Source organism: Idiotropiscis lumnitzeri, chromosome 20 (genome assembly GCF_059441095.1).
Source record: "Idiotropiscis lumnitzeri isolate Australia: NSW breed Sydney's pygmy pipehorse chromosome 20, RoL_Ilum_1.0, whole genome shotgun sequence".
In the NCBI taxonomy this organism is placed as follows: Eukaryota; Metazoa; Chordata; class Actinopteri; order Syngnathiformes; family Syngnathidae; genus Idiotropiscis; species Idiotropiscis lumnitzeri.
In genome coordinates this window covers 2,987,661-3,011,036 of record NC_142410.1, presented here as the reverse complement: position 1 = coordinate 3,011,036, position 23,376 = coordinate 2,987,661, and the positions used below count along the sequence as shown (strand labels likewise).

The window sequence follows — 23,376 nt, the reverse complement described above, 5'->3', positions numbered from 1 at the left end:
GAGGAGCACGTCAGACACACAGTCCTGTGTCCTCACGTACTGTGGCCGGTTTGTGAGGTAGTCGTGGATCCATGTGATGAGGTGGTGGGCCACTCCCGCCTGCTCCAGCTTGTCTCCCAATAAGGCGGGCTGGGTGGTGTTGAAAGCACTTGAGAAATCAAAGAACATGATCCTCACCGTGCCCCCCACCTTCTCCAGGTGGGAGAGTGAAGTGTGGAGCAGGTAGATGATGGCATCATCCACATTGATGCCAGGCTGGTATGCGAACTGGAGTGGGTCCATTGAGGAGTTGACCAGGGGGCGCAGATGGACGAGGACCAGTCTCTCCAGGGTCTTCATTAGATGAGACGTCAGCGCCACTGGTCTGAAGTTGTTGAGCTCCTTCGGATGGGGTGTCTTTGGAACCGGAACCAGGCAGGATGTTTTCCACAGCTGGGGGACTCTGCCCAGCTTCAAGCTCAGGTTGAACATGTGCTGGACGATTCCACACAGCTGGTCTGCGCAGGATTTGAGGAGCTGGGAGCTAATCCCATCTGGGCCTGCTGCCTTCTTCGCCTTCATCTTCCTCAGTTGGTTCTTCACCTGAGATGTTGTGAGGAACAAGGCTGAGCAGGAGGAAGTGGTGGTTGTCTGATGAGGCTGGGAACTGGAGCCTGTGGAGAGAGAGAGTGGAGAGAGAAGGGGAGAGAGGGTCTCGTTCGCAGTGGCAGGAGGGGTTGGTGGGGGCTGCAGCAGGGGAGCCTGAGCGGGGTCAGGCATTTGATCAAACCTATTGACCCTTCTGGGTCTTACCTGGTTGTCCGTGGCCAGAGATGGTCTTCAGGCCCCTCCAGACCCTGGCATTGTTCCGCTCCAGTTGTTCCTCCATCCGCATCCTGTAGGACTTTTTCCCCTCTCGGATCCTCCTTCTCAGCTGACGCTGCACTCTCTTCAGCTCGTCCTTGTCGCCTGACACAAAAGCCCTCTTTTTCTCCTTCAGGAGAGCTTTAATGTCCGGTGTGATCCAGGGTTTCTTGTTGGAGAAACATCTTACAGTCCTGGTGGGAATGGTGTTCTTCATGCATGCAGAAGTTAATATAGTCTGCAATTGTGTCTGTTAGACCATTAATGTCCTCACCGTGAGCTTCGCTGAATACCTCCCACACAGTTGTGTTGAAACAGTCCTTTAAGTCCTCCTCGGCTTCTCCGGACCATAGCTGAACTGTGCGTGTCACAGCTGGCTGCCTGCGGACCAGAGGTTTGTACACAGGCAGGAGAGCAACCAAGTTGTGGTCAGCTTTGCCCAGCGGGGGGAGGGGCAGTGACGTGTACGCCTCCTTGGTGTTGGCATAGAAAAGGTCCGATATTTTATTGTCTCTGGTGTGGCAGATTACATATTGTGTGAATGAAGGCAGAGAGGAGGAAGGAGAAGCATGATTGAAGTCACCAGAGATGATGAGCAAGGCATTTGGGTGCTGTGTTTGTAGCCTGCTCACAGCTGCAGTCAGTACGTCACAGGCTGTCTCACTGTTAGCAGAGGGTGACACGTACGCCGCCACCGCGATCACATGACTGAACTCTCGCGGTAAATAGAACGGACGCATGCTAACAGCTATTAGCTCAATGTCCCGACTGCAAAGTTGATCCTTAACAGTTACGTGCCCAGGGTTACACCATCTATCATTAACAAACACAGCCAGCCCTCCCCCTTTCCTCTTACCGCTCTCCAGTGTCCTGTCCGCGCGTAGTATTTGGAAGCCGTCCAATTCCACGACGGCGTCCGGCGTTAGCTCTGTTAGCCACGACTCTGTGAACACCAGCAAGCTAGCCTCCCGGACAATCCTCTTCGTGCCGGGTTAGCGCTGTAAGCTCGTCGATTTTATTGGGGAGGGATCTAACATTCCCCATAATAACGGACGGGAGGACGGGGTGGTATCGTCTCCTCCTTGCCTGGCGTTTAGCCCCCGCACGACATCCCCGTCTCTTCTTCCTCAGCTCGCGGGGGATATCGGATCTCGCTCCGGGAGCCGACGCGGGGTTAGCACGGAGTGCTAACAGCTGATCTCTTGAGTACACGATCGATCTGTCGCTCCGAGTTTCGTCTCCGGACACGATCGCGCAAAAAACAGCCCCCAACAGCAGTAAAACCACCGCAAGTTGTATGTCCATTGCTGAGATGAGGTAAAAATAAAATAAAACAGGGTAAAGGGAAAAGACACACAAAAAAGGCTCAATAGTGAGCCACGCTGCTGTAAACAGGCAGCCACTCGCGCGGCGCCGGAACCGACAATTTATTCTTTTTGGTATAAATGATTACCACAAAAGGTCTGAACCAAGTTTTCAAACAAGTTGATAAGTCTCACAATATGCAGAATACCCCAAAACAAAAGAGACACGTGTCACACAACAGTGCGAACAGCACTAAGTCACAGCCGCTTCGAGCAACAGAACAGAGGCTCTTTCATTGTTCCCAGCGGCAACAGGTGTAGATAGTTGAGTGTTAAGTCCATCAGGAACACACGTCAAAGCAGTCTATCAAGAGTACAATACAGAAAGAAAGCGGAGTGGAGATGCACATGGACCCAAGCCAAATGCCGTAACACCCTGTATTTTTTTTTTATGCAAGAAAATGTGTGAATCTCGAGAATTCACTTTACATGAAAAAGTTAATTTTATTCCCATGCAAATTTATAATCGACATCTTTCATGTTCTCTGCGTAAACAACATCAAAGTACTCCACTTCGGCTCCTGTCAACTGGTTTTTCCAATCACCAGCTATTCCTGAAACATAAGAAGTCGATTTAAATAAAGTGCATTTTAAAAGTAGGGAACACATTTATCGATATGTAATCTAGAATTCAATTAGTGATAGTGATGTGCGGTTTCATCACGATGCTTACGCAGCAGCTGATGCTACGTAACATGCTATGTGAACAAAGACTTAACAACACACCTTTCCTGAGAAATTCAGACTTTGTGTTGTCCATGATTTCCTTGGGAACTGCCGAGTAGTTGGACATGTTGTTCTTTTTCATGTTCTTGAAGACACATCGCTCAGCTATCTTCTCAATCACATCGTTGTCCAAAGATTTCTCCAGATAAAGAGCAATTCTGGCCACAGAAGAGCAATTCTGGCCACAGAGTCTTTAAGATCCTTTAGTGTGACCAAAAGCCAAGTCAGCTCATATTTGGAATAATTGTGACATAACGGTGGCTTTTAATTGTGTTTTTTTTTTTTGCATCGGGATGAAGCAGAAATAATGAAATATGTTGTGTTTTTTGACACTATTTACATTGTAATCGTTTACTGTATTATATGCAAGTCAACTAGAGGTTGTATTCTGCTGTTCAGCCCATAGGTGGCATACATAACCAGAACTCGACGTTTTGATGCCGCAAGCCAAAAGTACGGTTCAAGCCAAACACTGACGATTCATAAAAAATGTTTTATTCACAGGGACATAGTAAGAAACACTGATCAAAAAATATTCACTGTTAAGTGAATTATTGAGCCCACATTTAACATATTTTTTAATAGTGCATTTTGTTTTCAGAACAGGCAATACAGTTCTCCATTGTGGTGGTTGGCGTGGGCCTGAAGAGAAGCTCAACACCAGGTTTAATATGTATAAGCCGCCCTTATGATCAATATCAGCGAAGCCACAATTCTTTGATGTCTCTATAAAAAAGTGATCGTGGCATGTTTGCACACCTGCTTTATGATGTGAATAATTTATTTGGATGCTTTTCCCTCAGCGTCTGCATTCAGCCTGTATAGCTTTGGCCATCCAATCAGATCTGGCAACCAATAACCTCAGTCGATTTCCTGATGACTGCATCAACTCCTTGCCGCTGATGAAAGAAAAAGATTTTTCAAAAAAAGGTTAATTAAAATGATTTGTAGTACCGTACATTTTCCTTTTCTTTTTTTTAGTAGATGGTCTTTTTACTTTAGACAGTGTTGACCAAGCAGACTGATTCCATTCACAGCAAGGATTCTGTCTCCTGGTTGGAGTTTCTCACAACGGGCTGCCGGGGTGTCTGGAACAACTGCCCTGATGAAAATGCCTTTCACCTTCAGTGACATATCCTGAAACATGAGGTCAAATCATGAATAACGAGCTACCACATTTTGCACATTTGAACCAGCAACTGTTTACTTTTGTTAATGTATTTATATTTGTATCTACCGCTACATAATATACTTATTCATACATTTTTATCACTAATATTATCATTGCTTTATTGTGCTGTCCTTCCTTCACTGATTCGTGTCTCTTTCAACCTTTGTTTGACCAATGGTCACTGATTGGTAATTAAAAGTAGTGGTGGGAAAATGAAGCTTAATGAAGCACTTTTGATATTTTTTACTCCTCGAGATGGCGCTCTTGGTTTAAAGATAATGGTTAGTGCAACGAAAATGTATTAGATTTCCATTGCGTCTTCAAAACTAGAGTGCCATCTAGAGGTGATAAAAGTGCTTCATGAAGCTTCATTTGTCCATTAATTTAAACGTGTAGAAATGGACAGTGTTGCAAAAACGTTTTCAAAACATTTTGATGATTATCTGATCACTTATTAAAGATAAACTTTGATTGTATTTTTGGGCAGTTTTTCCATGACTTTTACATTTTATTTTTCAGTCACTTCACGAAAATATATGGGAGTTCTGGTCTCCTTATGTAAGGTAAATACACACAAAAAAATGATACACCATAACACCTGGACCCCAGTTTGACAAATTGTTTACTATTTTTATTTGTTTTCAACCAGTTTGAGCGTTAATTTCACCTGCAATTTTTTTCTTAACTTCTTAGAAATAAGTATTAAAAACAGAACGGTTAGCGTATACTGCACTTCTCACCACGGTAATAAACAAGCCACAACTCGATGTTAGTCATAAACACAACTCATTTCATCTTTTCCATCCATCTGCTGAATTCAGAAAAAAAACATCCAGTTTAACTAACCCTTGTGTCAACTAGAGCAAGACCAAGACCGCTTTCGTCCCGCTCTAGCTCCAAACAGAAGATCTCATCATTGTTGTCGTCAAAATGGTTGCCCATTTCTTCTGCCTCCTCCTCCTCTTCCTCGATGAGTTCAAAAATCCTTTTCATACTGGTGTAATCTTGAGTAGAATGCTCATCTTTCAGTGCAGCTAAGCATTCGAACATTAAGCCACCTGAGGAGAAAGTCATTGAAAGTTTTTCTTCAACAATATCAGCAAACCAGCATGAAGGTTTGAGTCCTAAACTACCTTCGTCGTGAGCACCAACATTAGAGGACCAGGAATGTGTTTCCTGGTCTTGGTCTTCTTGAGCCAAATGAACATGATCGAGAATGAGGGGGGTGTTGGGTGGGGTGAGGAGACAGGAGGGGTCCAGTGCTGACCTCCTGATCTCAGTGGTCTCCGTCTCTCTTGTCTGCAGCTCGAGATTCCGAAGCTTCTGGGACAAAAGGAGGGCACCACAGGAGCTGAATTCCTCCAGATACTGGATGGAGGAGTGGAGGGATGGTGACGGGGGAAATGGGGGTGAACCAGAAGATGATGGCAGAATCTGGACAGTTGCCTGAGATAACACCAATTTGACTGGTGTTGAAGCCATTGTTTCCTGTCTGGAGTTGATACCCTGAAATACAAATTGCATTACGACAAGGAAAAAACGAGTGACTAAATTTACTTGCTTGTCTACGGATATGATTTATATTAATTCAAGATCACTTTTAGAATGCTAATTTTGTGATGTGATAATCAACAGTAGCCAAATTGGAGGCAACTTGTAGTCTATGGTTTGCATGTCTGCCTCACAGTTTTCAGGTTCAGGGTTGAGATCTTGGCTCCGCCCATCCTGTGCGAACTTTGCATGTTCTCCCCATTCTTGCACGAGGTTTATCTCGTCATTACAGCTTGCGCATAGGTTTGTTGACGACTCAAAGTTGTACATAGATAAGAATGTGCACCGTGTGTAAACAGTTGTCTATATCAGTGGTCTCCAAGCACTTTGGGCTGGGCAAAAAGATGGAAAAAAAAAAACCTACAGTTGACGCATGTCAAAATGCTAATTAATTTTAAACACACAAGCTAGCAAAATGAGTAATGATAGCATGTACGAAGCCAGCTCCTCACATAGAGTGGCAAGCACCCCCACGCTCGTCACATTATGCCGTCAGCACCTGGTCCCAAACAGTTATGGAGTTGTGTAGCTGGGATAGATTCAGGCTCACTTATGACTAGACCGATATGCTTTTTTTCATAGCCGATATCGATTATCGGGGTTATGGAGGCCGATAACCGATATTTGAAGCCGATATTCATTTGTTAAAAAAAGGGATAAAATAGTGTCAACATTTTGAAAAACAGCAACTCCAAAACATGATTTAGGTTAATTGCTTTTAAGCACATGTTTATTCAACATCTTTAATGATTTAAAACATGTTAAAGCTTTTTTAGATCTTAGAAAATAGACAACTTAGTTTTAAAAGTCTAACAAAGAGTGCAAGGAGCTCCCAGGCTCAGTTGCATGTATTATAGTGCAATGAAAACAAACATCTCTTTATAATAAGTTTACTATGGCAAATAGTTCTCTATTAGTTATGAGTTGTAGTAGACTGACATTCTTAAAATTTCAGCAAAATCTGTTGCTTGTTGCCTCCAGTTCTGTGTGTGACCCAAGGAGAAAAAGCAAATGGGCAGCTTATTGCTGATTGACTGCTACCCACTGCACAAGGAACCAATCAGATGGTGCTGTGGGCAGGCAAATCTGCTTCTGCAGGCAGGACCACCAGCACAGCAGAGAGAGAGAGAGAGAAATGTGCTGCAGCGAGCCAAAATAAACCAGCTTTTAATTTATCAGCCTTGAAAGTTAAAAAAAAAGGCAGATGCCGATAATCGGCAAAATGCCAAATTGGCCCCAATAAATGACCCGGCCGATAATAAGTCTATGTACCTATGACCCAACTGATGACCACCGGTGTGGACAATTAATGATGGATGTGCAGGAAATTGATTTGCAGGCTGTTTCATGATTTGATAAAGTGTGGACTCCAGCATTTTGTTTAGTTTTAAAGGAAAGTCAACCGTATACAAGAAAAGAACCTGACAAAGTGGTTGGCGAGTGTCTATTCATTGTGGCCGTTTTCTCACTTGGACTCAGAAATATTTTGTTTTTATTCCACACTAAATCCCACGCCGACAGAAAAATAATCCCATGGCATTCAGTGCCAGACCATAGTAAAAAATAATAATCCTGTCTTGTCCTGTTCCCGGTGAAAGCAACTCCCATCCTGTCCTGTTCCCATTCAGATTGACTCCCACTATACCGCACCCATTTTTGAGGTCAGCTACAGTTTAAAAAAAAAAAAAAACTTTGTTGCCCGTCTTCCTCCTGGTCACGTCTGCTTTCATTAACTTTTGATCCTGTACCGTCTTAATCCCGCAATTAAAGGTAAAATTGATTCCAATCCCACGGGAATCCCCCCCCCCAAATTGTCAGCCAAAATTTCACACATTTGTTTTTCTTCCTTACTTTAATTTTCTGCCTTTTTCTGTCCTTAATACTGTACCTCTGTCAGTTCTACGTTCCTTGTACAGCACATACAGTCGACCCGTCACCAGCAAACACACGGCTCGTAAAGACAATCATCCATTTACACTCACATTGTGGCAGGAAGTAGAGTACCTCGAGAACTCCCAGGCAAGCATGGGGTGCACAAAAAACTCCTCACAGGAAGGAGACGAAATTCAAACCCTGAATATCAGCACTGTGGCAGACCAAACCATTTGAACCCCATTCCGCCCTACTTGTAACTAACCATCTTCATATTTTGTGAACAGCAGCGGTGATTTTGTTTATTGTATTTTATTTTCATTTGAAATTTGCATTGAAAGGTTCTACTTCCGGTTTAAGCTATGTGCTTTTATTTTGAATGCAAACTTCCTATTTAGTACTGTTCACACTTAAGGTAAATTAACGAAGAGTACGGCAAAAAGTTTGATATTGCGCCTCAGAAAACGGACGTTTATTTTTTTAGCAACCCCCCCGAAGAGGCAAAAGGTGTGTAAACGATGGATATAAGTATTTTGTGTTTGTAAATATTAAGTGTTGAATGTGAAATATGTCAGCTATTTGTATACGTATGTTTTGAACTGTGTTTCAGCTCTTACGGTGATTCGGTTTTAAGGTTACACTGTTATGGATACATCTTGCTCAAAAATAAACCACAAAATCATCAGTAAAGTCTCATTTATCTAATTTATATATTTATCTGAATTATTGTTGTATTCCACTGGAGAGGGGAGCTCTCTAATCTCATTGCACACTTGAGTACAATGACAATAAAGGGATTTCTGATTCTGATCCTTGGTTCGGAGGGCATGCTACACTACTATTTGACAACAGTCATAAAATATATTGCATTTACCTTGTCCTGGCTTGTAGCCGTGACCCCATGTGACTGTAAATTAGCGAGGTTAAAAATGAACACTTTGAGCTTGTTTAAGTGTTCAACCAGGCCTGGATCTGTCACTACCCTTCCCACCATGAACTGGTAATCCCCATCTGGTAGCACAAGAGGATGGTGGGTATCAAAACTCTGCAGGATATCATCTGAGAATGCAAGAGGCATATAGAATATAATGGCACAGAGGACAATAAAGACATTATTTCAGAGAATTACTGTACCAAAGTGTGTTTGATGCTCACCAGTTCTGTGCGCTTCTCTTTGGTCGCGCGCGCACGGAGTCCATGCATGCCTGGTAGGACATGTTGGGCTGGAAAGACTGAGCAGGTGGTTCAGTTGAGCTGCATTCAGGGCAGGAAACTCTGACCGTAATGATGCCCATGAGTTCTATACATGCACACAATTAATACCAGTTAGTCAAACTGCTGTTGAAGTTAATTTCATTCGTTTCTGTAGCCTGGCGTATTACATAAACTTGACTTTTTAAGCACTTGCTGCCTCACTTGTATCAAACAGCTGGAGTCTCAAATGGGCTCATTTCAGCAAGACAAAAAACAGGGTGTGGAAAATGTCCTATAATTATTGAATCTGGCTGTATTTGAACAAAACATTTTCACATTCACAGACATGTTGAGACACCTGGAACTATTTATGAAATGTGGAAAATATATGTTGTCTTTAATAAACCAGCTTGTAAGTGTGGATCTTTTCACCTGGAGCAAAATTTTCCTTGGCGTAGTGAGAAGATTGATAGCAGATGAGAGTGTGCGCGTGTGTTCGAAAGCCAGTTTTCCCAATCCAGTTGTCTGGGACCAGTTCAGGAGCAAGTCAAAATTTGCCCGTATGCAAACGCCTGTAGACAGCTGATAGAAACCTGGCTGAGAGCCTGCAAACATAAAGAAAAAGTCCTCTTTGAAATTGCTCACGACGTAAATAGGACGATTTAGTGAACTCGATTTTTTATGAACAGGCTGGCTGTAATATTTAATAGCTCATCTGTCTTTGATTCAAACATGACAAAATGCATATGATGACCGCTGAGTCAGCATAAAAACTAAAATCCAAACAGAATGAAGGCAAAGGTTAGAGATGTTCAATGTCTCTCAACGTCATCAGTTATTTTTGACATATGTCAAATGCCATTCATAGTAAAATATTAACACCCCAAAAATTGCTTTGAAAGCTACGGAAGAGGATTATGGCCATGAAGGGAAAAAAAAAAGGTTGGAAGGATTCTGACTTTATTCTCAAAATTCTGACTTTAAAGTGAGAATTTTGACTTTAAAGTGGGAATTCTGAGAATAAAGTGGGAATCCTCACTTTAACACTTTAAAATGAATTCTCACTTCACTGGCCCCAATTCCACCAAATTCTAGTAGTGAAATTTATGTGAACTTGTAATTGTATTTTATTGTATTGTTGGCGCCTTTAAACTTTAGGCTCAATGTCATAAATAAATAAATAAATAAATAACACTGTTACTTTATGGAACATGCTGTTTATTTAATACATAATGCAGCAGGCACTGAAAAATATTTTGGGTCCACACCCTACCCGGCAGGAGTAGTAGTAAAAATGGGTAATAAAAAAGATTTATCATTGTTTAAGGCAAAACTTGCCCTAGCATCTTTCTATTAAAAAACTCCTTCTGTTGTAATCTGCGATGATAGAGATGTTGATCAGTGGAACTGGTGTTGTAGGAAAAAAAAAATCTGAAGGTGCTTTTGGGGGAGTTGTCTTTAGAACGGCACACATGTGCCATGTAGTCAAAGATGTCGACCACATTATTATTTTAAACATTAGCTGCACATAATCAACTGTCACCATGAACGGGGTATTCGTACGATGCGGCTGTTTTCACACATGTTCCCATTCAGGGGTCCACGCATACTCAAGAGTGATTCGTCAGCATTTTGTTACTCGTATGTCCACAGACAAGTTGGCAGTGTGAACAAAAGGCATCGGATTCATTTGGTATTACATAGTCTGACTACTGAATTGACTGGGGGCTCATCAGACTTGAAATCTCGTATGTCTACAGTACAACTAGGACTGCAATTGGATACTTATGTGATGTCGTAGTTAATTGTTTTGACAGCAGTCAGAAAATCATTATGCTGACGTGTGGGTCTTAAACCACGACAATTGACAATGATAAAGATGTTTTCAACAGCGGGCATTAAAATATATTGCATGTTCTGTCACAGAATGCTGCAACTTCTCGTATTTCTGAAATAGAAACAGAAATTACTTTCAGATCATTTCCCCACTAGATTCTTGAGACCAACTTTTTTTTTTTTCTTTTGTTGTGTCTGACCACTAAGCATTCATGTTCAAACTTTGCGGTCAGTTTGGATTTACAGGAAAATGTTACTGCTGCAGTTTAATTTACGCCATGAAATTGTTTCCAGAAGAAGAAAATCTGACTTTCAGCTCCTGATAATATCATGTTTATTCATTCCTACCAATTCCCTCACATTTTGAAGAGTGCAACATAGGTGATCATACAAGCATTATTCTGGTATTTGTCTTGATTTCATGTCAACATGTGTTAAATAGAAGTATGATATAGTTTAGCCAATATAATTGTAATATCTTCAAATATTAATGACGATATACGTACACGCACGTCAGCAATCCTAGAGTCAGCTTTTTTATTGCAGTTGATTTAACATCTTACGACTGGTCTGACTGACATTTCGCTGTTACATCTCCTTGAATTTTATAACTCTGGCATATATAAACCACCACCTCCCTCTAATGGTAACAAGATGCACATCATCCCAATCTGTGTGCAGGTGATTGCTGTCATCTTTTCCCGTCAGAATAATGTCATCCAAATATACTGCAACCCCTTCTATTGTACACCGAATAATGGCTGGACTGGAGCTCACCCCAAAAGGTAAGCTGGTGTATGGAAGCAGTCTTGCGACTGTTACATACTTGATTGATTCTTCATTGAGAACAATCTGTTGATATGCGTGGCTCATGTCTAACGTAGTGTACTTCTGTCCTCTAGTTAAACTAGCTATGTCCTCTATTCTGAGAATGGCGCACTGTGGCTATACAATGGCTGAGCATTTCTTCACAGTTAGTTTATCGTCTCCACAAATTCTTGCTCTGGAGTCTGGTTTGAGAACTGGTAAAATGGCTCCGGCCCATTCAGAAAACGTTACTGGTTCAATGATTTTTTTCCTGCAAAAGCCTCTCTAACTCTTGTTCTACTATTCATTTCATTGTAAAAAAAAGAAAACTGAGCTTGGCTTGTAAAAACAGGGTGTGGCACCGTTAGCTACATGGGGTTTAGCTGTGAATCCCTTCAGCATCCCTCGTTCATCTTTAAATATTTCCTCAGGTTTAGACAGTATTTCCTAGAGAGCAGTTTCTCTGTCCTCAGTCAGTCTAACTTGAAGGCTTTGATCCACCCTCGTCCCACGAGACTGGCCCCTGAAACTTTCACCACGACCACCACTAACGTCTTGGTGATATCGTCATGTTCTACTTTCACTTTAGCTGCACCTATTACCGGCACATTATGGCCACCATGTGTATTGAGCATTATTGAGAACTTGGCTAGCTTTGGCTAGCTCATTGAACAACTTGTAAAAAGATCTCTTTGAGATTATGGTGTATCCACAGCCAGTGTCCATTTCAAAAGTTACTTTTTTATCATTTACTGTTAGCTTTTTTTTTTAATTGTCTCTACTCTAGGGATGGCTATCACTAGTGATGGGAAAATGAAACTTCAAATTTGCTTCATGAACCAGTTGTGTTTTTTTTAATCCTGTAGATGGAACTGTTGTTTTAATGAAAGGGTTTAAGAAATGGAATTTCAGTGACCTTTCAGCCCAGTGGAGTCAAAACAAAATACAACTGGTTCATGAAGCAAATTTGCAGCTTCATTTTCCCATCACTGGCTATCACTTCACTTTCATTCAGAGTATCATGATTATCAGTGGCCATTATTATGTTTGTAGTGTGCTTTTTGTCATCCCAAGACCACCACATTTACAGAAGCCGTGATCACATCCAATGATTTCCCCTCATCATGTGTGCAGTCTTTTACATTTGGAAAATGATACACATCGGTATGTGGGTGTGTGTGTCCGGCTCTAAATATCTAAAAGGATTTGTGTCACTCAATTTTTAGTAAACCTTCACTGAATAAAGAAAACCCCACAAAGTTAACTGAAATAAATATGAATGTGAGAACAGTTATAATAAATGGAAAATGCACGCTAGCGTATAATAACATAAAATAAAATAAAATAATAATGATAATAATAATAATCAGATATTGATTTTACTTTGTGATTGCGCGTGAGGGTACCTCTCTCCATGAGTAAGTTGAAGAGAGATGCATTGATGAAGTAGAAAAGGAAGCCAATGAGCTGTGTGGAAATCTCAGGGTGAAGCTGACAGTCTGACAGTAGCCTCTGGGTCTCAGACAGGACTTCCACCACCTGCTGCACTTGATCAGGGACCGTCAGCCCACGGCTAGCCTGGACTGGAGCACCTCTGCCAGTCAGAGCGTGACCTTCCTTGAATGGGTTGCAGTCCAGAAAGCCCGGCAGGAAGGGGTACAGGACCTGGTAGGATGGAATGAGTCAAGTCAAATGATTCATTATGAAAGTGAACTTTTGTGCAGTGATCACCTACCCTCTGAGGCAGATTACAGACCACCTACGTTGCCTTCACTTAACATAACTCTCTTAACACTGTAACATTATTGATGGACGATTCTATGAATGAAACCAAGAGAATCAACAAAAATTAGGGTGTTTTCCTCCGTCTCGTAGCAAAAAGATCCTTGCTCCTCCACAGAGTAAGCAAGGACAATGACAGCTCTGTTTAAGCTAATTGTACGCAGACATCCCCTTTCCTCAGAAATCTTTCTCTTACGCCCACCAAGGCCAGCACCAGCACTCGATCCACATTCCAAAAAAGCTGAATATGGCTCATGTGGGCTTGGCACAGGGCTGTAACAAGACTGCTGAGTGAAGAGTTCTGAAGGAATCCGCCCTGAGTAGATCATTTTACTTTCACTGTAAAGCCCTGGGTAGGCGGGGAAAGGCTTGAACACAAACGGCAGAATACAAGTAGACAGCCGCAGCTCCCATCACACATGAGACAATGGAAATGGGGAAAACATGATGTTTGCTGGTTGGAAAATGGCGCTCAGTGGAGCCAAGCAGCAAGAATTAAACTAAGCTTGATGCTTGATTTGACCACATTCTTCCAACGACCTGCGTTGTCTCACAGTGCAAACTGTGCATTCATCATAATGGGCAAATAAACAGTCTGCCCACAAGTCTGGAGAAATGTGCGCGTATCCATCAACAAACGTCTTCCGTTGGAATAACTTGACATTAATGGCGTCTGTATTCGCCAGACTGAATCAGAGTGCATGAAAAAAAAAAAATATATATATATATAAATATATATATATATAAACATTCTGCCTCTTCCTATTTAGCAGGAACAGAAAATAATTATTTTCACCCTTACATCTCCACACATAACAACTGAAAATGGGTCTGACTGGCTTTAAAATAAATATGTTAGTAAGGGAGTTTTCACACGTCAATTAATCATTAACGCACAACGATTAGGCCTATGCTTGACAGTGAAGACTTACTTCATCACATTCCTCACTAATTCTTTTCTTTGATTCGGTGTTCGAGGGAGGATCGCATCCTGTGATCAGATGACAAGTGTGATGGACGACACGACTAGCTGGGACAACCAGTACAATGTTTGCGTTTCCTCCAGATATAGTCTTTCTTCAAAAACATAACCTGTTATTTTTCCTCCCTCTCCTTTTAGTCACGGGACAAAAAAAGCAAATCAATTTGACATTCAGAACAGCAGTCTCACATTAGCACCTGACACTATCCAGGAGCACGAGATTTAGTATTTTATGTTTTTGAAATCGTTAAACAAACCCATGAACCACTCCATTTTCCATCCTATACTAATAGGAAGTAAGTCCATAAATATGTCAGGGAAATTGTTGCGCATTTGTTTCCGCTCAAATCCTATACTATTATACTATGCGGGACATGCGTAATGTAATCATGCGTAAATACAGCTGTTCTGAAGACTTCTGAGGTTTGTTAGAGAACAAACAGCTGCAAAGATCAACGGCTCAAGTGTCCACAGAACTGCTATTAGTCGTACACATCTGGATTTTATGGAAAAGTGGCAAGAAGAAAGAAAGTCGTTGACCTAAATCCCATTGATAATACATTGACGGCGAACAGAGATTTGGTGAAAAACCGCATAGAATTGACGCCCATCAAAATGCATTGTAAGTAAAATACCAGTGAGAATAATTTAAACCGGATTGCTTGTAAACCAAGAATGATAAGTTAACCCTAAACCTAAAAACAAGCAAACAAAAAAATGTAAATTTGAATAGGTAAAGTCTGTGTCAAAATTTGAAAATGTCATTATACAGGTAGACTATGTACGTGTGACTTATGAAGGCAATTAGTTTCCTTGGATTTTTTTAGGGTTAAACGAGTAAAAGGGCTGATTTTCATTCATAAAAAAATATATTTTTTAAATTTCTGATGTTTTTTGTGCTTCATATTAAATATGGCACTTTGTGTTGTCTTCGTATCAAATGCCAATAAAATACATTTACAATAAATTTGTGGTTGTAACGTGACACAATATCTCAAAAGTCCAAGGCACAGGTTTCAAACTCAAGCCCCAGGGGCCAGATTTGGCCTGCCTCGTCATTATACATGGTCCAAGAAAATAAATCATGTTGTGCATGACATCATGTTTTTTGTTATAATTGCAAATTGTCTTCGCATGTTTTTTTTTTTTTTACCACAAGATAATAGTTGAACAAAATTTTTTTTTGTACCTTCTGTATGAAGTAATGCATTTATGTGGGTTCGCAGTCACAACAAGCCCCTCAAGGAAAAAGCAATTACGATTTGATTCCTATGCTGTACATGGGATGAAATTCCTAGATGGAAGTAAATGATATATATCTTCAGTAATGTGGACATACCTCCCCTCAAGGATATGTCCTTGCATATGTATCATATTTCACTAGGCAGACTAGTTGAGAGAAAATGAGCTGTGGACAGACATATAGATAATAAATTGGTCTTCATGCACTGAACAGAAATATGCTGTTCTAAACTTGAAGGACAGCCACCATTATGCCCACTTTAGAGATACTGTGTCATATCACCGATTTGCTTCCTGCAGGGGAAAGAGGGTAACAGAAAACCAAATGAGCTGAAACAGGCTCCAAATTCATCTGACTTTCTACCGGCATGAAATGTGAGACTTTGGCTTGGTGGCTCCTGATGGCCTGTTAGCCGCACAATGCAATAATCATAAGATACTTGGCATAATTTGTTTTGGTTCTGGCAGCTTGTTTGTACAATGGGACATCGAGGTCATAGACTTACGGTTGGCAAAATATACAAAGGAGACACTGAAACCAATAATAATAACGTAGATCTGGACATTTCCGATGCCAGCTGTGCTCATCAGCCAATACCAGCTGACTTTGAGCGAGAGCAGAGGCACTGTCAAGGATTTTGGGCCCCATGAAAAGAAATTCTTCTGGGTGCCCACCCTTGCCAACGAATTTGTTTTTATACCGTTATATATAAAATGATGCATTTTATTGATAATTTTGACTATTCCAATATTTGTGAAAACAATATGATCCTTACTTGGTAGCGTAATCACTGAAAATAGAATGAAATTCATGTAAATTCAATTATATGCTGCCATCTTGAAACCCTATATCCCAAAAGCAACTCTTTCTTTAAATAATTGAACATAAAACCCCCAAGATTAATTTCCAGAAAATTCTAAACATAAACACTAAATAACCTCTTTCATTCAAATGAAATGCAATTATAATCTGTGGGGACCACAACAAAAACAAAATGGCCAATTGCCTTTTATGATTTATTATAATTTGAACATTATCATCTATCAAACAAGAATCAACATGCTGTTGTTGTTTCCTTACACTTGCTGTTGGCACCAATGTAATCTAAAGGAAATATATGGGAAATTATGCGTTTATTACTGTGTATTATGTTATTTTCTCAGGATTCTAATTTTATTAGGCGGTATTTGGGAAGATTTGCAACACGGCCGAATAGTAGAAGCTTATAACAAAATGAACACATTGCGATAATAAACCCATTGCCCCAAACCCGATGATTTAAATCTATTTTGGTGTTTTTCAGATTCATCATACTTTTCCGAACAATAATGACACATTCATGTTTTTCTCAATCTCAATAATTTGAATGTTTACATCAAAAGATTCATCAGTTAATTTCTTTTTTATGGCTGGTTGCAGCCGATGATCTTCAACAATGACCAAAGTGTAAAAATGAGAATTATAAATGGCTCTTTTGGTAGTCTGTTGTTCACATACTAAAGTACTCTAAAAAATAGTTTGTTAGGTTCGGTACCTTATGGCAAATATTGCAACGCTAGGATTCTTTGGCTACAGTTCAAAGATCTAGGTTAAGCTTCATCGGTACACAGCACTGGCACAAAGGACCTCGGTGTCTTGTCTCTCACCAGTGTCACAATGACCTCAGTGTGGTCTGCCACTGCGGCCAGTGGCTCGCCTTAAAAGCTGTCAGCAGCAAACTGGGCCCTTTATTCTCAGCCTGTCACTGATTATTTTCCTTTCTTGAACGACACGTTCATCGGTGTTGGGGCCAGATGAAGCTGCAACACAAGAGAAGTTTGACTTCTCAGTGGTTGTTTGTTTCTTGTGCTTCATAAAAAAAATATGGCACTTTGTGTTGTCTACGCATCAAATGCCAATAAAATACATTTGCAGTATGTTTGTGGTTGTAACGAGACACAATGTTTCAAAAGGCACAGGTATCCAACTCGAGGCCCAGGGGCCAAATTCGGCCTGCCACATCATTATATGTGGTCCGAGAAGATAAATCATGGTGTGCATGAAAGCTTCGTGTTTTTTGCTATAATTTCAAATTGTTTTCAACTTATTTTTTTTTTACAATAGACTAATAGTTGAACAAATGATTTTTTTGTACCTTCTTATTTCAGAAAGTATGAAGTAATGCATTTATGTGGGTGCACAGTCATAGTGACCCCCCACACCTCCAAGGAAAAAGGCTATGACATTGTGACCCGTGTCAAACATGAGTTTGACACCCCTGGTTTAAGGGATACGAATACTTTCACAAGCCACTTTATGAAATGCTAACCGACCCCCAGTCCCCCATGTTAAAGGTCCCTAAATGTTATGGAGTTTTGTGAAGCGGTCCGTGGCGGAAAAAGGTTGGGCACCATTGCTCTGTATGATACGTACATTAGTCATAGGAAAATGAAGCTTCATGAAACACTTGTGATATTTTGTACTCCTCTATATGGTGCTCTTGGTTTAAAAATAAATATATATGAATAGATATAATAATATATAAATATAATACAATATAATAAAATTTTATTTATATACAATACAATACAATACAATACAACTTTTTTTATAAACAACAGCTGGAGCTCTAACAAAGCGCTTTCCATTTGGTGAAAAATGAAATAGCGAGAAATTAGCAGACTAGAGCAATGGGAATTTTTTATATTTCAACAACATATGTGCCATCTAGAGGAGTCAAAAATATTCCCAAGTGCTTGATGAAGCTTCATTTGTCCATCACTAACATACAACATTGCATGAAGCAACACCCATATTATTATGGAAAATTGACTTTTTAAAGGCTTGTACACAAATACTTGACTTACTGCATGGGCGAAAACCAAGAACCATTTTCAAGTGACTCCGCTGTCTGAAATATTATCATGCCGAGGCACTATCACTCAGAAAACCCCACATCCACAGCTGCGACGCCCTTTGAATGAGCATTTACAAACAGTGTCAGTTTTTGATAGCGTCTCTATGCCTTTTGCTGGTTCACTGCACCACATATTTTTTTTAGCATCCTTTTATTGTAAATGACATGGCATATCGCGGGATTTTTCTGTGATCGTTTTTCCACACAGCCTGTTACTGTTGATCATTGTGGTATTTTGACACAAGCATGTCACAGATGTGTTATTAAAGGGGAAGTATACACCCCAAAAATATTTGTAATATGTTTTATGTGTCTTCACTAGTCTAAACTTGGCATTCTGATTAATATTACGTTTGTGGAATATGAATTAAGCAGCAAAATCCAAACCGTTTTTAGTCATCTCAATTTCTGTTGACTGAAAATGACCAATCGCAGCTCACCTGTTTTCTGAAGCTGAGCCATTATTGGTCATTATCTGAGACCTGAACAACTGTGATGTCATTTTCAGGGGCAAAATGGCCGCCCCCCCGAGATGTACAAAATAGGTAGATTTAACTGCTTAACTCGCATTCCACACACACGATATTAATCAGAGCGCCATGTTTCGACTAGTGAAGGTGCATAGATCATATTCTTGCAAAGAATGTTTTTGGGTTGACTTCTCCTTTAAGACATTGAGATGTTTTATTAATTAAGTTGACAGAGACATTCTGAACAATGTCATTCCAACTTTGCGGGAACTTTGGGCAAGGCAGTTTACTGTTCCAGCAATACCGTACTCAACCATGTGCACGAAGCAAAAACACTTGGGAAATACCAAACACAAACCTCATAAACCTCAACCACATCAAACACTGTTTTCTTCAGTTTTCGCTGCAAAAAAGGACATTAGCCATTTTGTGTCTCGTGATCAATTGACACAAATATTTGTCTTTTTCACTTCAATAGCATACAACTGGTCTTTAAAATATCAATTGGTCCTCTTACCTTGGTGATGTAGTACACACACTGCTGGAAGGTAAGCATGATGACCTCCTCCAGGGCTGCCACTGTTTCTTCACTCGCTGAGCGCACACTGGACAGCTGCAACTCCAGCAGGTCTGAAAAATAAGCATTGTATAAAAATATAAACGAGGCGCTTTGGTTTTTGCTGCGATTTTTCATGAGTTGAACTCAAATATCCAAACTTTTTCTATGTTCACCAAATGTTTTATTTCTTGTCATAATTATTAACAAAATCTGTATTTATGAGCTCGTCAAATCCACTTCGCATGGGGCATCAAGATGCTATCTAGGCAACCCGATTATTGCACAGGTGGGCCCTTAGGCTGCCCACAATAAATCAGTTTGTGACTGCATTAGTATTGATAAATGACGATTGCAAAATAATCTTAAAATGTGACTGACCTAAATCCTCCTCAAATCCTCTTCCTTCTCTATCTTCATTCTCTGCACGGGTTCTCCACTCCAAGATGACAGGAATCTGATACTGGATGAATTGGAGCATCTCCAGGCTGTTTGACATCCACACCACTAGGGGCAGCAGTCCTGAGATTGTGTCCTTATTGCTGAAAGGGTGCAGGACATCTCCATATAAGATTTCACATCAAGAGGAGTTGATAATGATGACACTACAAATCTGGAGTCTGGAGTCGGGATTAGGTCTTACACTTCCTTTTGAAAAGCAGCTAGTTCCTTGGTTTGCTCCTGTATGGAAAATGACACAAAGAAAATATTATATTGATGAAAAATAAATACATTCTCCGTATGGGGAGTTGGTAAAAAGTAATTTTCACAGGTTTAACGGTATCCAGTTGAAGTGTTTGTCCCTTTCAGATCGACTCGGAAAATGGTCAAACCGCCCATCGTAAATGTCAATATTTATGATAGCAAATCCGTATGTGTGTGGTCCACATAGAGTTAGGCAGAGCCACAGACTCCGTGAAATGGAACGATAGCGTAGTGGAAAGCGAACAAAAGCTGGTGCGGTTTCTGGAAACAAATAGAAGCAATTGGTTGTGTTGAGTGTTTACGGGTCTCCTGTCATTTAGCATAGAAACAATTTAAGCATGTGAATGTGGTTTATAAAAAAACTTTTAACCAAACTTTTTCTGTTTCTTCTACTTCCAGGTTGCTCTTTTGAATTTTTACACAGTCTAGATCCCCTTTAGCACCATGCTGCCTCTCGCTGGTCAGTCTTGGTACTCTGCCAGATTTCTGGTTTGTGGGTTTGTCGGAAATATCGTTACGTGTGTGTGGTGTGCTTTTTTGATTATTTTAAGTACACTGCACACTTTTGAGAGCAACCAGCACAATAATGGAGACTTTTTTCCCCTCTGGGTCTCCATCCATCCATTGTCTGTACCGGTTCTCCTCACAAGGGTCACGGGGTGTCCTGGAGTCTATCCCAGCTGTCTTCGGGCAGAAGGTAGAGGACACTCTGAACTAGTTGCCAGCCAATCGCAGGGCACACAAAGACAAACAACCATCCGCGCTCACACTCATACCTAGGGGCAATTTAGAGTGTTCAATCGACCTGCCATGCAAGTTTTTGGAATGTGGGAGGAAACCGGAGCACACGGAGGAAACCAACGCAGGCACGGGGAAAACATGTAAACTCCACACAGGAAGGCCAGCGCCGGAATTGAGCCCACGACCTCTGCACTGTGAGGCCATCGTGCTCACCAGTCGTCCACCGTGCTCATTCGGTTTCTCACATTTTAAATTTGTATATAACTCACTTAAGAGATACAGAACAAAATCATTTTTCACATTAAATCTTTATAAAGAATATAATACTGAGAGGTTATTTAGTAAAAAAAAAAAGGCAACTTTCAACTCCTGGTAAAAAATCCTGTTAAAAAAACTTTGAAATTCAAAATGTGCTCAAAGTCACACAATTTGACAAATGCCGAGATTTCTTTGTGAAAAACATGTGTCACAACTCACAAGTGATCAGACTTCATCATTCGGATCATGAGAGATGTCAATATTTCGCACAAGCCTTTTGCAGAACTTGCAAGATTTCAGTTCAGTCATTACAAATGCTACAAAATCCGTTCAACTTATTTTTAGCACATAAGCTACAACTCAATTATTCAATCCAAATCACCAGGTTAAACATTTAAATCTCAACGTAACCTCTCATGTTTTGATTTAAAAAAAAAATGGATCAAAATATTCATCACTACTCACCCAAACAGCGCTTTGAATTTCACTTGTAATCAGCAACAGGAGCCTTCTCAGATCTGAGGTATGTAAATACGACGCAGAATACTCCATGCAGAGGCACAGCAGAAAAGCAATGCTCAACGACGGTCCCTCTTTGACGCCACCGCTTCCAATCGCAACTATTTGCTTGATGATGCAATGCTCATTGTCCGCTTGGTAGTTCAAACTCAGGCAGTGACCAGCTGCTGATTTCAGAAATGGAGGGGCTCTCTTCAGGCACTTTTGAGTGGCCGGGCTAGGCAGGCCGCTGCAGGTGTTGCAGAAATTCGCATCCCTTGTCTGGCTTGTTTTAAGAGCAGATGAAGTGTAGCCAAACAACCATGGGCCAGAAGCAAAGTCGGGTTCTGGAGCAATACTGTTGACTTCCTTTTTATAGAAAGAAACGACAACGATAAATGATGAGATAATCAAATATGCAAATACAGTTTATTTCCATCTATTACCTTGTCCATTAAGGGATCTTTAAATAGAAACAGGTAGCTTTGTCCCAGCCCTATGACATCACCAGGACAAAGTTCTACTTTCTCTTTTAAAATATTGCCATTCCTTGTGACCACAGCATCAGGAAAGGAGCACAGCATGGTTGGTCCGCCAGTGCTATTGCGATGAAAAATGCAATGTTTTGGAAGAATATCATCGGCAAGGAGAACGATATTCGCCTGTGATATGTCGTCATTGTCATTTTGTCGCCCCAATACAATGCTTGGACTCATCAGTAGGTAGATGACAAAGTCCTATGGAGAGAAATATTGTACAAGATGAAAGTAGATTAGATTGTGAAAATGTTTTTTCAGTTTTTGCGTCCCCTTTTTCTCCATTTATTTACTTTTGTGGTACATGCCAAATGGGAGGAGGTGAAAACCAACGGCTACTTTCAGAGACGCCAAAAATGGTAGTAATTATAAATTAAGGTGATTACGCAAAGTATGTATATTTGTTTTCATCCATCCTTGTTCGATACGGCTTGTCGACATTGGGGTGCGGATGAGCTGGAGCCTATCCCAGGTGACTTTTTGAAAGAAGCTATGGTGCACAGTAAAGATTAGACGCTTGGCATAAAAACTGGCCCATCTTCATTTTCATGTCAGGGAACGTCTGGATCTAGTCCCATCACCATCATGGACGTCAGTGAGTCTTTTATTCTTCCGCCATTTAGACCGCTAATTTGAATGAATGAATTTAAAAGGAATGACTGGAGCCACTTTGTTTGACAGGGAATCAAGTCTGCTGTGATCAGTCCCACAACGGCGCAATCGCCCATTTCGAACGGCGCTCGTCTATGAAAATCCCATCTGCACAGTTCGATTGCACTTTATGCCTGATTTGCGCTGGGCATGAAAATAGGGCCCATATTGTGCATTTATTTAACAAATAAAAACAGTAAAACAGTTATTTGATATGAAAAAGAACAAATGAATAACACTCCTGTTGAACTTTTTTGGGTAGAGTCCATGTCTCTTTGTTGCAAATCAGCCACTGCTCACCCTCACATGAGGATATCTCCGGATTACTGCAAGGACGAGGGGCAGAGCTGTTTTGAACACTGAATTAGAATTTTACTTTGGAAGAAAAGTACCGGTATGTGTCCCGCGCAATTGTGCCTGAACAGGAATTCCATACACAATTCACTAGAATATCTCTGCATATAAAAGCTAATAGGATTTAGTTACTTGGTGTGTGACTGCTCTCTAATTCCCAGATTGTTTGCCCTCAAATTCTTTTCAGTTTTGGCACTGCATAGTCACTCCCACCACACACTGCCTTGCTCAATAGTTATTATAATTTTAGTCTTGGTCCGAACCTGAGTAGATAAACACTGTTTTAGCCCTGCAGTGAGTTACTAAGCTAGTGTAAACATGAGCAGGGAATCAAAATCCT

At 40.7% G+C, this 23,376-nt stretch overlaps 1 protein-coding gene and 1 long non-coding RNA gene across 5 annotated transcripts in view; one reads left to right on the top strand and one right to left on the bottom strand.

Annotated features, from left to right (window-relative positions):
* Positions 1-8,823, top strand: part of LOC148317119 (uncharacterized) — a 29,337-nt gene extending 20,514 nt beyond the window's left edge. Inside the window, exons 3-5 of the long non-coding RNA XR_015840091.1 lie at positions 3,535-3,863; positions 3,971-4,667; positions 5,410-8,823. This is a non-coding gene — a long non-coding RNA (uncharacterized LOC148317119). The remainder of the gene's footprint in view (positions 1-3,534; positions 3,864-3,970; positions 4,668-5,409) is intronic.
* Positions 3,413-23,376, bottom strand: part of radil2b (Ras association and DIL domains 2b) — a 31,003-nt gene continuing 11,039 nt past the window's right edge. For 3 of the 4 annotated variants that reach the window (XM_088285357.1, XM_088285356.1, XM_088285358.1), the window contains 12 exons: positions 21,942-22,232; positions 21,463-21,864; positions 19,937-19,974; positions 19,675-19,835; positions 19,255-19,367; positions 12,771-13,029; positions 9,154-9,326; positions 8,683-8,827; positions 8,402-8,586; positions 4,951-5,610; positions 3,931-4,070; positions 3,413-3,832 (listed from right to left, as the gene is read on the bottom strand). In XM_088285357.1, the coding sequence (XP_088141483.1) occupies positions 3,733-3,832; positions 3,931-4,070; positions 4,951-5,610; positions 8,402-8,586; positions 8,683-8,827; positions 9,154-9,326; positions 12,771-13,029; positions 19,255-19,367; positions 19,675-19,835; positions 19,937-19,974; positions 21,463-21,864; positions 21,942-22,232 (2,667 nt within the window). In that variant the 3' untranslated portion in view covers positions 3,413-3,732. The remainder of the gene's footprint in view (positions 3,833-3,930; positions 4,071-4,950; positions 5,611-8,401; positions 8,587-8,682; positions 8,828-9,153; positions 9,327-12,770; positions 13,030-19,254; positions 19,368-19,674; positions 19,836-19,936; positions 19,975-21,462; positions 21,865-21,941; positions 22,233-23,376) is intronic. The other variant, XM_088285359.1, reaches the window with a different exon arrangement.